The sequence below is a fragment of the Trachypithecus francoisi genome, unplaced genomic scaffold (assembly GCF_009764315.1).
Source record: "Trachypithecus francoisi isolate TF-2019V2 unplaced genomic scaffold, Tfra_2.0 Lachesis_group15, whole genome shotgun sequence".
NCBI classification, from domain to species: domain Eukaryota; kingdom Metazoa; phylum Chordata; class Mammalia; order Primates; family Cercopithecidae; genus Trachypithecus; species Trachypithecus francoisi.
Genome location: NW_022681460.1, coordinates 44,526,734 through 44,540,215, shown reverse-complemented (window position 1 = coordinate 44,540,215; position 13,482 = coordinate 44,526,734). Strand labels below are relative to the sequence as shown.

The 13,482-nt window shown below is 36.0% G+C and overlaps 1 protein-coding gene across 3 annotated transcripts in view; it reads left to right on the top strand.

Annotated features, from left to right (window-relative positions):
• Positions 1 to 13,482, top strand: part of ASCC3 (activating signal cointegrator 1 complex subunit 3) — a 392,749-nt gene that overhangs the window by 3,021 nt on the left and 376,246 nt on the right. For 2 of the 3 annotated variants that reach the window (XM_033234693.1, XM_033234695.1), the window contains exons 2-3: positions 10,204 to 10,334; positions 12,955 to 13,105. In XM_033234693.1, the coding sequence (XP_033090584.1) occupies positions 10,245 to 10,334; positions 12,955 to 13,105 (241 nt within the window). In that variant the 5' untranslated portion in view covers positions 10,204 to 10,244. Of the gene's footprint in view, positions 1 to 7,140; positions 7,268 to 10,203; positions 10,335 to 12,954; positions 13,106 to 13,482 lie in introns of all 3 variants that reach the window. The other variant, XM_033234694.1, reaches the window with a different exon arrangement.

Here is a 13,482-nt window from a genome sequence, read left to right as displayed (position 1 = left end):
CCCCACCTTTGGGTGGGAAACCTAGTTAGAGGATAAGTTAGAGAATAAGAGCCCCATTTTGTTTTAAATTTTGTTTTTAACCATTATATATTTTGTATTGTGTGAAAAGTGTTTATGTATTTTATTATTTTTATCATGCTTTCTCTATTCTACATGCTTCAGATGTGTTTCCTAACTTGACTGGGAACTATTCAAGAGCGATTGCTTCTTGCTTAAGAATGAGTTAGCATCTAAAGTGAACTTGTTAGGTGGAAACTGTGAATAGCTAAGATTACCTTTGAGAATCCCTTAAGAGGACATCAGGTTGGCATAACATGCTGTCTCTCAGCATGTCCTACACAGCCGTGTTTTTCATTCTGACTTGGAATGTATCACAGCTTCTTTAGATGAACTCCCAGTGAAAAAGTTGGTCTGTGTTTGGTCACCACCTTGTATGTTTTTTTAAAAAAGAGAAAAAGTGTTAAAAACTAGAGTCATGCAATGCAGCAAGATGCTCACATTTTGAGATGCATGTGGTGATTGAAACAGACTAAAAGAGCAAGATTCTTGTGCCCATCCCCCATTCACTCTAGAGCAGGTATTCAATACCTGAAATGTAAGCAGAATCTCTAGTAATTATTGTTTTTGTCTGACTCTACCTTCCTTTTTTTGGCCTACAGTGTTTGGTAGATTCAAGAAAGTAAAATGTGCTTAGACTCCGCTGTATGAACCGATTGATGGTAATAAGGTTTAATACAAGTAAGAGATAAAAGGTTAAAATTATCTTTAGGATTTACCATGAAAAATCACCCCCTTTTGAAATGGCATAATGGAGGATTGTATATATGTGTCGATGATGGCTATTTTCTGAGTTCTCATCTTGCTAATATTAACAATATCACAACTCAATTTTTAGAAAAGGCATAATAAAATATAAATATTCTTATTCACTGTTTAATCTTTATTCACTGTTCATTTTTCAAGGTGTGGGTTTGTGGGTACAAGATTGTATTTTAAGTGTTGATTGAAATCTTAAATTCTAATTTTACTCCATTTACAACCTGCTCCTTCATGTCAGTGGTTTTATCCCTTAATCTGCACTGTATCACTTTGACTATTTTTGTCCCTTTAATAATTCCCTAGTATCTATAATTGCCAGTAACTAATTGTTGACTGAACTTATTAGGAAATATAGTTTGACTGTTTTGGAGATTTTCTCATTTGTTTATAATGAAAAAATACAGTAACTATATCTTCCTGAAGTTGCTATCAAGCAGTTAGACCATTTAGAGTTTAGAAACACAGGTTTGGTTTAAGAAGAATAAATGTTACAATTTTTATATGTAGTACTTCAGAATAGTGTGTACTGGAATTCTAGCTCACTAATTATTGGTTAATATCATCTCGCAAAAGGAAATATGCTACCATTAGATTAGTTTTCTCCTTATTTGGAATGTAAAAAAGGGCAGTTACATTTTCAAGACTTTCTTTTTATCTGTACTTACGTTTAACAATTTAAAGATTTGTTCAGATAGCCACAGCCAGTACTTCTGACTAAGAGAAATAGGCTTTTAGGGTTTCAATCCTTTAGAAATTATATTTGTTCTGGGGCGTTAAATATTTATTATTAACAGAATTTTTCATTTATGTATTTATCATTTAGTGGACCATATTAAATGTGGAGTAAAAATTAGTAAGGTAAAAATTGCTATGTAGGCCAGTTTTTCTTAATCCTTATTCACTGTGATCTTACCAGAAATTTTAACTATGAATGTTATGATTTGTCTTTAAGACCTCCTAGTTGAACATTTTTTCCTTTCATCTAGGCCTAAAGTTAAGCACTTAACAACCCTCATCATTTAGGCTTCATTGTCCCACAACCCCTGTGTTACAAAACCTTAACCCTGGTTCACACCAACCTTTGTTCCTATGCCAGATTATTGCCACCTTAAATTGTTTGCAGTATGAGCTGAGCATTCATTGCTACCTGAAAAATATTTCTTCTGTTATTGTGGGTGGTAAGTTCAGACTTTTGTCTCTGTAATAGAAAAAATCCCATCTCATCACCTGTTTGAACAGTCTCAGCATATCTCAAATAAAATAGGAGTCATTTTGGTGGAACTCCCTTTTACCATGTTTTTCTGTCCTCATTCACCCTCTGCTTAACCATGTTATAGCTATATTCACTTCCACTCATCCTTCCTTCCATACTCCTTCATCTATCCAAGTCTCTCTAGACCTGTGCTTTTGTTGTCATTCTCGCCTGCATTCTCAGAGACTCTACTCCATCAGTCATAGTCTTTCTCCTGATTGCTCAACTTTTCCTTCTGTCTTTGTTCTCCCCTGATTGTGATAGAATCATGATCAACTCAATTCTGTATTTTCAGAAACTCTTAAACCACATTATTTCAGTATTTCCTGCTTTTTCTCCTTTTCTTTCTTAGTTTCTTGAAAGAATAGCATGTACCCATTTGTAGGTTTTTTTTTTTTTTTTCCCCTATTTTCTCCCTTTGCATTTATCCTTTAATTCACTGAGATTTACCTTCTACCATTTTTGGAAACTAGGTGTGCTGGTCATCTGGGACCTCAGAGTTGCTGAGTACAGTGGACTGTATCATGTCATTTGAAACTTTCTTTTCTCTTGTCATATCACTCTTTCCATATGACAACCAATTTGTGGATCACTTTCTTAGAACTCTGTTCTTAATTCTCTACTGTCTACTTCCAAGAGGCCTTTAGGAGTAGAGTGCATTAATGGGCATTCATGCAGCTTTTGAAATGGAGTACAAAATGTTGTTTATATGTATGTATGTCTGTTTTCTTAGGAAGAGGGTCCATGGGCTTATGTATATTTGACTTAAACGAATATTATGTTCATCCATGGTTTTAACTGTGATGAAGTGATAACATGACATTCTAGATTTCCAGCCCAGACTTCTGATAGGAAATCCAAAACCATATATCCCACTTGATAGCCCATAATTAAAGTTTTCCAAAACAGAATTATCATTCCTCTTCCTGATGCCCTCTATACATATAGAGTCCTCCACTCTTCAACATTTCCTAAGCCAGAAATTTGAGTGTCCTGCTGCTTTCTCCTTCTTTAAATCCTATTCCACATTGATTCTGTCTTCCAAGTATACTGATCTCCTAAATCCATCCTTCTATGCGTTTCCCTGGCTTAATTCTGTCCTCTTTATCTTTCACTTGGTTTATTGAAAAACTTTCTAACTGGTTTGTCTGTGTCCTGTTTGACCCCACCTTGACAGTTCACCACATGCAAATCTGAGTAATTTTTCTATAACATGTTAATTTTTTTTCAGTGATTCTGATTATCAGAATGAAAAGTGCTTAATTTGAGACATGTTGTTTAGTCTCTGCTTACATCTTTAGATCTTATTTCATCAGTTTCCAAATGCACATTCTGTAGGGGTTTTAAAAGTAATTGAGTCTGTTATTTTGGCTTTCCCCCTCATAGTTTACCCCTTGTAATAACCTTGTCTAGGTCCTTTAAGTCTCAGCTCAAGCTCAGCTTCCTTCCTTTATATCTAGTGCCCTCCTACCCCTTTAGATGCTCCTTCCCTGTCTTCCTACAGTTATAGCTGCATAATTATTGCAACTATTTTTCTTTCTTCCCAACCATACTGTAAACTCATCATTGAGGGCAAGTGCAATCATATCAAAATGTTTTTCTTTTTTTAATCTCTAGAGCCTCATAAAATATCTAATATATGGTGGGTGATCTATACATATTTGCTGAGTAAATGAATAACATAAGATTTAAAATTTGTTTTCTAAATTTGACCTTTATACATTTCAAACACAACTTAAAGGGAATCTTTTTCCTGGTACAAAATACAATGTGTTTTGAGGAACTGTAAACGTGATTAACATCCAGTGCCTATCCCGGATCCTAGTAGATAGGAGAAACTCAAATATTTGTGTATGAATGATTTATAGGTAACAATCAGCTAATGAACTGTTATATTTTTAGTGTTGGTCATTCAACCTCGGGAAGAAAACACATCAAATAAAAATAGCACATCTGGTAATGTGCTTTGCTTCATTCCCTTGACAAGCATAATTCATGCTGATTATTTTGATAAGATCTCAGGGAGCATTATTTGATGTGTTTCCAGGATTTGTGTCAAGATTTGGAGCTCTTTTTAGCAGTTTTTGTAGTGCTGGCTTGGTAGTGGCAAGTTCTCAGCATTTGTTTGCTTGAAAAAGACTGTACCTTCCCTTCGTTTATGAAGCTTAGTTTTGCTGGATACAAAATTCTTGGCTGATAATTGTTTTGTTTAAGGAGGCTGAAGATAGGGCTCCAGTCCCTTCTAGCTTGTAGGGTTTCTGCCGAGAAATCTGCCGTTAACGTGATAGGTTTTCCTTTATAGGTTACCTGGTGCTTTTGCCTCACAGCTCATAAGATTCTTTCCTTCATCTTAACTTTAGATAACCTGATGACAGTGTGCCTAGGTGATGATCTTTTTGTGATGAATTTCCCAGGTGTTCTTTGAGCTTCTTGTATTTGGATGTCTAGGTCTCTAGCAAGGCTGGGGAAATTTTCTTCGATTATTCCCCCAAATATGTTTTCCAAACTTTTAGATTTTTCTTCTTCCTCAGGAATGCTAATTATTCTTAGGTTTGGTAATTTAATGTAATCCTAGACCTTTGGGGGGCTTTGTTCATATTTTCTTATTTTTTTTATTTGCCTTTGTTGTATTGGGTTAATTACAAAACCTTGTCTTTGAGCGCTGAAGATCTGCGTGTTCAGTTCTATTGCTGAGACTTTCCAGAGCATTTTGCATTTCTATAAATGTGTTCATTGTTTCCTGAAGCTTTATTTTTTTATTTATGCTGTCTATGTCACTGAAGATTTCTCCCTTCATTTCTTCTTTCTTTTTTTTTTTTTTTCCTATAAATTGGGCTTTGCCTTTCTCTGGTGCCTCCTTGATTAGCTTAATAACTCACCTTCTGAATTCTTTTTCAGGTAAATCAGGGATTTCTTCTTGGTTTGGATCCATTGTTGGTGAGCTAGTGTGATTTTTTTGGAGGGACTGTTAAAGAACCATGTTTTGTCATATTACCAGTGTTAGTTTTCTGGTTCTTCTCATTTGGGTAGGGCCTATCAGAGGGAAAGTGTAGGACTCAAGGCTGTTGTTCAGATTATTTTGTCCCACGGTGTGTTCCCTTGATGTAGTATTGTCCCCCTTTTCCTAGGGATGTGGCTTCCTGAGAGCCAAGCTGTAATGATTGTTATCTCTCTTCTGGATTTAGCCACTTAGCAGGTCTACCAGGCTTTGGGCTGGTACTGGGGGTTGTCTGCACAGAGTTCTGTGATGTAAACCATCTATGGGTCTCAGTCATGGATGCTAGCACAGTATTTGGAGTGTATCCTGGGTCCTGCAGGAGCAATTTGCTTCCTTCAGAAGGTCTGTGGGTTCTCTTGGCTTTCCTGATTTATTCCTGCTGTCGCTCTGGAGCAAGAGTTTACGATGCAAGACTCCACACACTGCTCTGTCAAGAGTGGGAGCTGCAGTCTAGTCCTGCCTTCTCTCTGCCATGATCCCCCCTTTGTTTTTCTACTCAGATCTCAGAGAGCTTTAAAGTTTTCAGTTACCGTAGTTTGTAACAATGTGACCTCATTACAGAATCCTAATATTAGATCTCGTCTTAGAGGTTGAGTGTATTATCTTGTTAGTATTTGCTAGGTTTGTGAGTTAGAATAAAAATGAAGTCCTGCTTTCTACTTTTTTTAAAAAAGAAAGGCACAGAGGATTCAGGACATTACTGTGATGTATATAAAAATGGTGAAAGTAGTGGTCCCAAGTACCCCATTAATTTTTAATACCATGCCTGAGGCACAGTATTAATACATCATGTTTCTTGTTTTAATGCTACATTTTGAAAGCACTAACTTGTGTGGTAAAAGGTAGGTTCTGAGGCAGAGTATGTTTAGTTTACTATCAGGGCCTTTCTTTAAAGACTTGACTAAGAAAGACTTTAAAGACTTGACAAGTCATCTTGAATACATTTTTGCAGTGTCTCAGTGTAGATAGAAAATTAAAACCCCAATGCTTTGGCATCCATTGTATACCTTACTTCCTCTCTATGGATGACATGTACAATGTACATACATACTCTGTACAATTCTTGGGAGAACTGAGAAAAAGTCAAGTCACTTTCATTAAGAGACTTGTATTCTCTTACAGACCCCAGTTGAGAAAGGCTGGTAGAAACCAGGCTATGCACTGAATTCAGGCCATGGATTTCTGTCACCCAGGCTGAGTGCGGTGGCACGATCATGGCTCACGGCAGCCTTGACCTTCCAGGCTCAAGCAATTCTCCCACCTCAGCCTCCTGAGTAGCTGGGACTACAGGCGCATGCCACTTGCCTGGCTTTTAAAAATTTTTTTGTAGAGTTGGAGGTCTCACTATGTTAACCAGGCTGGTCTCAAACTCCTGGCCTCAAGCGATCCACCCGGCTTGATTTCCTGGCTGGATTTCTTAATAGATGAATTTCTTCCTTGGCCATTATTGGCTTGAGACAAAATTAAATGGTGATTTAAGAATAAAAGACATTGGCTGGGCACGGTGGCTCACACCTGTAATCCCAGCACTTTAGGAGGTCGAGGCGGGTGGATCATGAGGTCAGGAGTTTGAAGCCAGCCTGACCAACATGGAAGCCCTATCTCTGCTAAAAATACCAAAATTAGCCAGGTGTGGTAGCGCACACCTGTAATCCCAGCTACTCGGGAGGCTGAGGCAGGAGAATTGCTTGAATCTGGGAGGTGGATGTTGCAGTGAGCCGAGATCACGCCACTTCACTCCAGCCTTGGCGACAAAGTGAGACTCCGTCTCAAAAGAAAAAAAAAAAAGAATAAAAGACATCATCTCTAAGACAGTGGTTCTCAACTATGATCCTTGACCTGCTGCATCATCTGCAAACTTGTTGGAAATGTAAATTCTCAAACCTCATCTCAGTGCCATCTGATCTGCTGAATTGGAATATTGGGGTGAAGGGAGTAAGGTGGTGGGGCTCAGCAAGTTTGTTTTTCAAGAATCCCTCCAGGTAGTTTCACTATATAATAAAGTTTGAGAATCTCTGCTCTGTGCTGTCCACTGACTCTTGCTTTCATTTTTTTCTTCCACATGCTCCAGGAAGTATGTTATCTAGTGTGAGAAAAATCCAGATGTGATTCCCTGAATCATCTTATTTCCATGCTCTCCTGAATTCACTCCTAGCAGGTAGTTGAAATCTGAAGTCAGCTAACTTGGAAGTTTATTTGTAAGTTGTATCATTTGACTTCTCTGTTTAAAATTTTCCAGTGTGATGTAGAGAGTCCAACTGTTTTTTCCCCAGCTGTCCTCATACCAGTTCTTTACTGATCTGTAGTGCAATCATGTTTGTTTTTAATACCTAATTTTTTTGTTTTTGATTTGTAATCTTAACTATTTTGCTCAAAGAAGGTGACCTCTTATCAGGGATCAGTAAACAGATTTGGTCACCCTGAGCCCCAGAATGGGTTTTACACTTCTAAAGTGTCATTTTTTAAAAAAGGAAAGAATATATGGCAGAGACTGCATGTGGCTTGCTAAACCTAATTTTTTTTTGTTTGTTTTTTTGAGACGTAGTCTCACTCTGTCACCCTGGCTGGAGTGCACTGGCGCCATCTCAGCTCTCTGCTACCTCTGCCTCCCAGGTTCAAGCGATTCTCATGTGTCAGCCTCCTGAGCAGCTGGGATTACAGGCGTCTGCCACCACACCTGACTAATTTTTGTATTTTTATAGAGATGGGGTTTTGCCATGTTGGCCAGGTTAATCTTAAACTCCTGACCTCAGCTGATATGCCCGCCTTGGCGTCCCAAAGTAGGGGGATTAGGCATGAGACACCACACCCGGCCTAAACCTAAATTTTTTACTACTCTCTTTTTGCATAAAAGTTTAGTAACTTCTGACTTATATGACACTTATTCTTTGTAATTTGTTGAGACTTGCTTTATGGCTGAGTATACATAGACGATTTTTGAAACTGTTCAAGTGTACTTCAGAAGAATATGCATTTTTAAAAATCAAGTTCAGGTTTCCGTATTTGTTCATTAAATCAGACTTAGTAATTGTACTCTTCAGGTTCTCTATATCTTTATTGATTTTTTATTTTGGAGGGAAGGTTGGCTTGACTTGTCAATAATTGAGGTCTTTAAACTTTTACTTTGATGTTTGACTTGTCACTTTCTCCTTGAGGTCTATTTGTTTTATTTTGAGACTATCCTAGCAGTGCATACAAATTCAGAACTTTCAAGTCTTCTTAGTGAGCTTTATCTTATTATGTAGAGAGTTTTTTTTTAATTCCTCCCGAACACCTGTTGTTTTGAAGCCAATTTTGTCTGATCTGATATTTTTGATATAGCCACCAGCTACGTTTGGTTATTTGCAGGAGATCTTATCCTATCCCTTAACTTTCAGCCTTTCCTTTCCTATGTTTTCGGTGTAGCCCTAGTGTTTTACTTCTTTGTTGTTTTGCAGTTCATCCTGTCAGTCTTTTGAGAGGTAAGTTTAATTTGTATTTATTATGATTATTGACATATTTCCATTTGTTTTTATTTATCCTGCATTATTTGTACTTAGTCTGTTTGTGACAGCATGCATGGGTTATTTCTTCAAGTCTCTTCCAGGTTATCACTTTATTTTTAGCTATTGTTTAACCCATCTGTTGATTGTTTTAAAATTTAACAAGTATATATTTTTATTTCTAAAAGTTACATTTTCAAATCATCCTACTTGTATTTTATTATTCATTATTTAAAAAATTCTATTATAGTTGTTATAGATAAGTATTTTGTATCTGATTATTCTAATATATAGGTCGGAGATTTTTCCAAGTATTACCCTTTTTGATAACTTCAGGAATACGGTAATCAAGAGGAATAGCAGGAGCAGAGAATAGTCTGAGACATTCTGTCTTCCCTTTCCCAGTTCTTTCCTTCCCACAGTGGACATTCTGGCGTAGATAATTCTTAGTTGTTGGGGAACTGTCCTCTGTATTGTATGTTTAGTAGCATCATTGGCCTCTATCCACTAGAAACCAGTAGTCCCCTTCCACCTGCCTGATAGTTGTGACAACCAAAATATCTAAAATATTTCCAGATGTCCCATGTGGGACAAAATCTTTCCTAGCTGGGATGTTTTAAAGACTTAATAGCTTATGTGACATTCTTCAGGGAGCCATGCCTTATAAATCTGTAGATAGTAGTTGTGTTATAATAAGCAATCTTAAACTAGTACAGTCCTCCAAGAGTCTTGCATAGATCACGACTCTCCTAATAGTAAATATTATTAATCTTTTTGCCTAGAAATTGTTTAGTTATCAGCCTGTTAAGGAGCAGATTAGACCAGGCCATCTGAATTCTCTCTTTCCCTGTATGTTCTTCCCCCTCATCAGCTGTTTTCTTTTCTGGCTCGTTGTTGAGTCTATTACCATTTTTGCCTTTTCTTCATTTGTCTTCCGTTTATTCATTAACAGATAATTATTGAGTACCAAAAATATTCTGGTTCTGTTTTCTGTTTTCTGGGGAGATTAGTAAAATTAAGAGGTCTTTCTGTCATGAAGCTTACTTTTTGTGGGGTGAAACAACACATGTATTAGTAAATAAACAAAGTGTCAAATATTACTTAATGCTATAAAAAGAATTAAAATTTTGGGCTTTGATAGACAGTGACTGAGTCACCTGTTTTAGATGGGGTGGTCAGGAAAGGCTCCATCTTAGGAGGCATCTTTTAAGCCAAGAGTTCAGTGTGAAGCCAGCTATAGCAACATCAAGGGAAACCATTCCAAGCAGAGAAAACCACTGGAAAGTGGTGTAATTTGAAATCAGTGAGTATAAAACAAAATTAGGGAAAAAGATGAATAAGTGGTTTCATCTCTTTAAATATTATTGGCAGTAGTAATATAGTATTTGAGGCCTGTACTTAGGAATCTACAGAACCCAGTTTTGAGGAAATGTTTGTTTCTTTTTCCTTTCTGCAACCATAGCTAATGCTTTATAAAAACAGACAAAAAAACTTCACGGATAGAAAATATGTCAGGAGAATTTTTCAACGTTGATTACAATTGCTTTTTAACTTTTTTTTTTTCTTTTTTTTCTGGTACAAGCTAATTTGTTGAGTTTGATTAACTCTGCCACCTCTTCCGAACAGATAAATATCATCTTGTTTCGTTTCAGTTTCAGATTTCTTCTTGTATGGATCACTGATTGAATAATAGATGGCTTTACCTCGTCTCACAGGAGCCTTGCGTTCCTTTTCAAATGTCACCAAGCAGGATAATTATAATGAAGAAGTGGCTGACTTAAAGGTAGATTTGTTAAAGGTAGAAATGTTGAACATTATTATAAATAGACTATGGACAACTATTTGACATTCTTTTTCTCTATTCTATGTGTTTAACATGGAAGTTTTATCTTGTTTGGTGTAAGACAAAGATGGAGAATGTGTATGCTGCTGTTTCCTGTGGGAATACTTACGTTTAGCACCTAAAACCATATTGTTAAGGGGAATAATCAGAACTATGATAATTGAATCCTTTGTTAATTTTTCTTTTGTTCAGCTCCCTACTACAGTTATGTTTGTAACTTAATCCTGTAATTTACCTCTGGATTATCTGAGTAAGTTTTTAGGTCTCTGGTAAAATTCTTATCAAATGAACAAAAGCAGTGTCTGTACCTTATGAGAAATATGAATATTAATCTCTTGAACTCAGAGGTTGATCTCATTATAATGACTTGTCATTATAACTGGTAAGAAAGGCATTTAAGACGTAAGAAACATTGTTAATTTAAAAGCTACTTTATGACTAAAACTTCAGAAATACATTTTAGTAAGAAACAAAAATTAAATGTACATGGACTGCTTTGACATTTATAGTAAAGACTGACCCCTGCTTTAGTAATTATGGTATGGAAAATTTCCTTATATGAGTTAGTTTTATAATAAATAATGCTAATGTTACCCTTCCTACAAATATAGGTAGATCTCACTAGGTCAGAAATGGGCAATTATTACTTTGGAAGATCATTTTTGTTTTATCGAAGGAACTTCTTCAGTCTCTTTCCTGTATAGGTTCAATGACTACATTTTCTGAATCGCAAATTAGGGCATGAGGTTTAGCAAGTAATTTCTTCTGATGGATAAACTTATATAAGTCTTATAAAGGTATAAAATAAATTACATATGTAGTTACAAGTTTAATATTATGGAAAAATTAAAAGTATATGTTATCAAGAGTTCCAGAAAATTCTAGACATGTACTTATAAGATACTTAAAGGAAAGATTCTTAGAACTGTCTCTGAATGTGGTATATTAGTTTGCACAGAATAACAAAATTAGGTGTTACAAAATTAGGTGATAACAAAATTAGGAATAACAGATTAGGTGGCTTAAACAACAAAGATTTATTTTCTCATAGTTCTGGAGCTAGAAGTCCAAGATCAAGGTGTTGGCAGACTTGGTTTCTTCTGAGGCTTCTCTGTGTGGCTTGCAGTTAAGGCAGCCTTCCTGCTGTGTCCTCACATGATTTGTCCTCTGCACAAGCATATCTAGATGCAAGATCTATCAGATAATTAAGCCCCATCCTAATGGCTTTATTTTAACTTAATCAGATAATGATACATGTTATGGAGAAAATGTTATGAATGGTTATAACATAAAGAGTGGGTAACAACTTACTGGCATGAAGACCTCATTAAGGAAGTAATGTTTTAGCTGAGTTTAAAATGACAAAAAGGGATCTACCGTCATTAAGATTAGAACAGAGTATTCCCAACACAGAAAGCAGCATGTGCGAAGACCCAAATCAGGTACTAGCTTGGTAGGTTTGAGGAAGTTGAAGACAGACATATGTTTGACACAGTAATGATGAACTTCATTTTAATATAACTTTTTATGTCAGAAGCTGTTCAATGTATACAAAAGTAAAGAGACAAATAAGATAAACCTTAATGTGCTTATGACTCCATTGTAACAACTTAATTCATTTTATGGCCAGTCTTATTTCATCTCTACCTTTGCCCATTCTCCTCTCCCTAAACTCAGATTGACTAGTCTCATTTGAAATTAAAAAATGGAGGCAGGGAAGTAATGGTGAATTATGCATTTTCATCATCCTAACCAGTAGTAAAATTATTGCTTTCTACCTGACCCACTACTTTTTCATTTGGTTTGAAAGCTTCATGAGTTTTCTCTGTGGATCAAAGCCAGAGGTCTGAAAGAAAATTTTTATTGTGTTCTGTGGTCAGTTATTGAGAATGGAAAGATCTGTAGTCTCAAATATACAAAAGCCTCAGAAGAACCCAAACCTGCCAACACCTTGATCTTGAACTTGTAGCTCCAGAACTGTGAGAAAATAAATTTCTCTTGTTTAAGTCACCTAATAGAAAAGAGTGTGTATAGAAAAGAATCTTCCAAATGCCTCACCTGGTCTAGGATCATGGTTAAGAAAGTAATGCTGACTTGAATATATTTGACCCTATCATGGGAGTCTAATTTTCTCTAAATGCGTTTCATTAAAAAGCATGACATAAAGCTCTGATTTATATACAGTATAGTCTAAGCTGTATTAAAAGCAAGCAATTAGAAAAATGGCAAGACGTGTGATGTTATCAATAACAATAATAATATTATCTGGATGTTGAACTTTTTACTTTGCTGTATGAAATGATTTTGTGAGTATGCAGTGTAATTAAAATTGTAAAAAGAAGCTTTTATTAAACATATATTTTAAACAAATGAGAATCTATGAAAACCCATTTAAGGAAAATTGTTTTGTGAGTAGTCAGTTTGGATGTGAATAGATACAACTTTGAATTCTTGTGGGTAGTACCAAGTTGTATAATGTAATGCAAAATATATGTAATCAGTGTTGGAGTTAAGAAGAACTTTAAGCAGTATTTTTCTACATTATGATCTCTTATTTCAGATAAAACGATCTAAACTTCATGAACAAGTTTTAGATCTGGGCCTGACATGGAAGAAGATAATAAAATTTTTGAATGAAAAACTGGAGAAGAGTAAAATGCAAAGTATAAATGAAGACTTAAAAGATATATTACATGCTGCAAAACAGATAGGTATAGTTTTCTTTTTTCTTTTTTTTTTTTTAAAGAGAACCAGTAAGGTTCAAAAACAGATTCCTTGTACGCAACGTACTATATAAAGGAAAGCTAAAATTTCCTGGCGTAAGTATTCATAATTATGAAAGACAATCCTGGCTGGGCACATTGGCTCATGCGTGTAACCCCAGCACCTTGGGAGGTCGAGGCAGGCAGATTACTTGAGTTCAGGAGTCTGAGAGCAGCCTGGGCAACATGGCAAAACCCTGTCTCTACTAAAAATACAAATAAAATAAAATAGCTGGGTGTGGTGGTGCGCACTTGTAGTCCCAGCTACTCTGGAGGCCGATGTGGGAAAATTACCTGAGCCTGGGAGGTTGAGGCTGTGGTAAGCC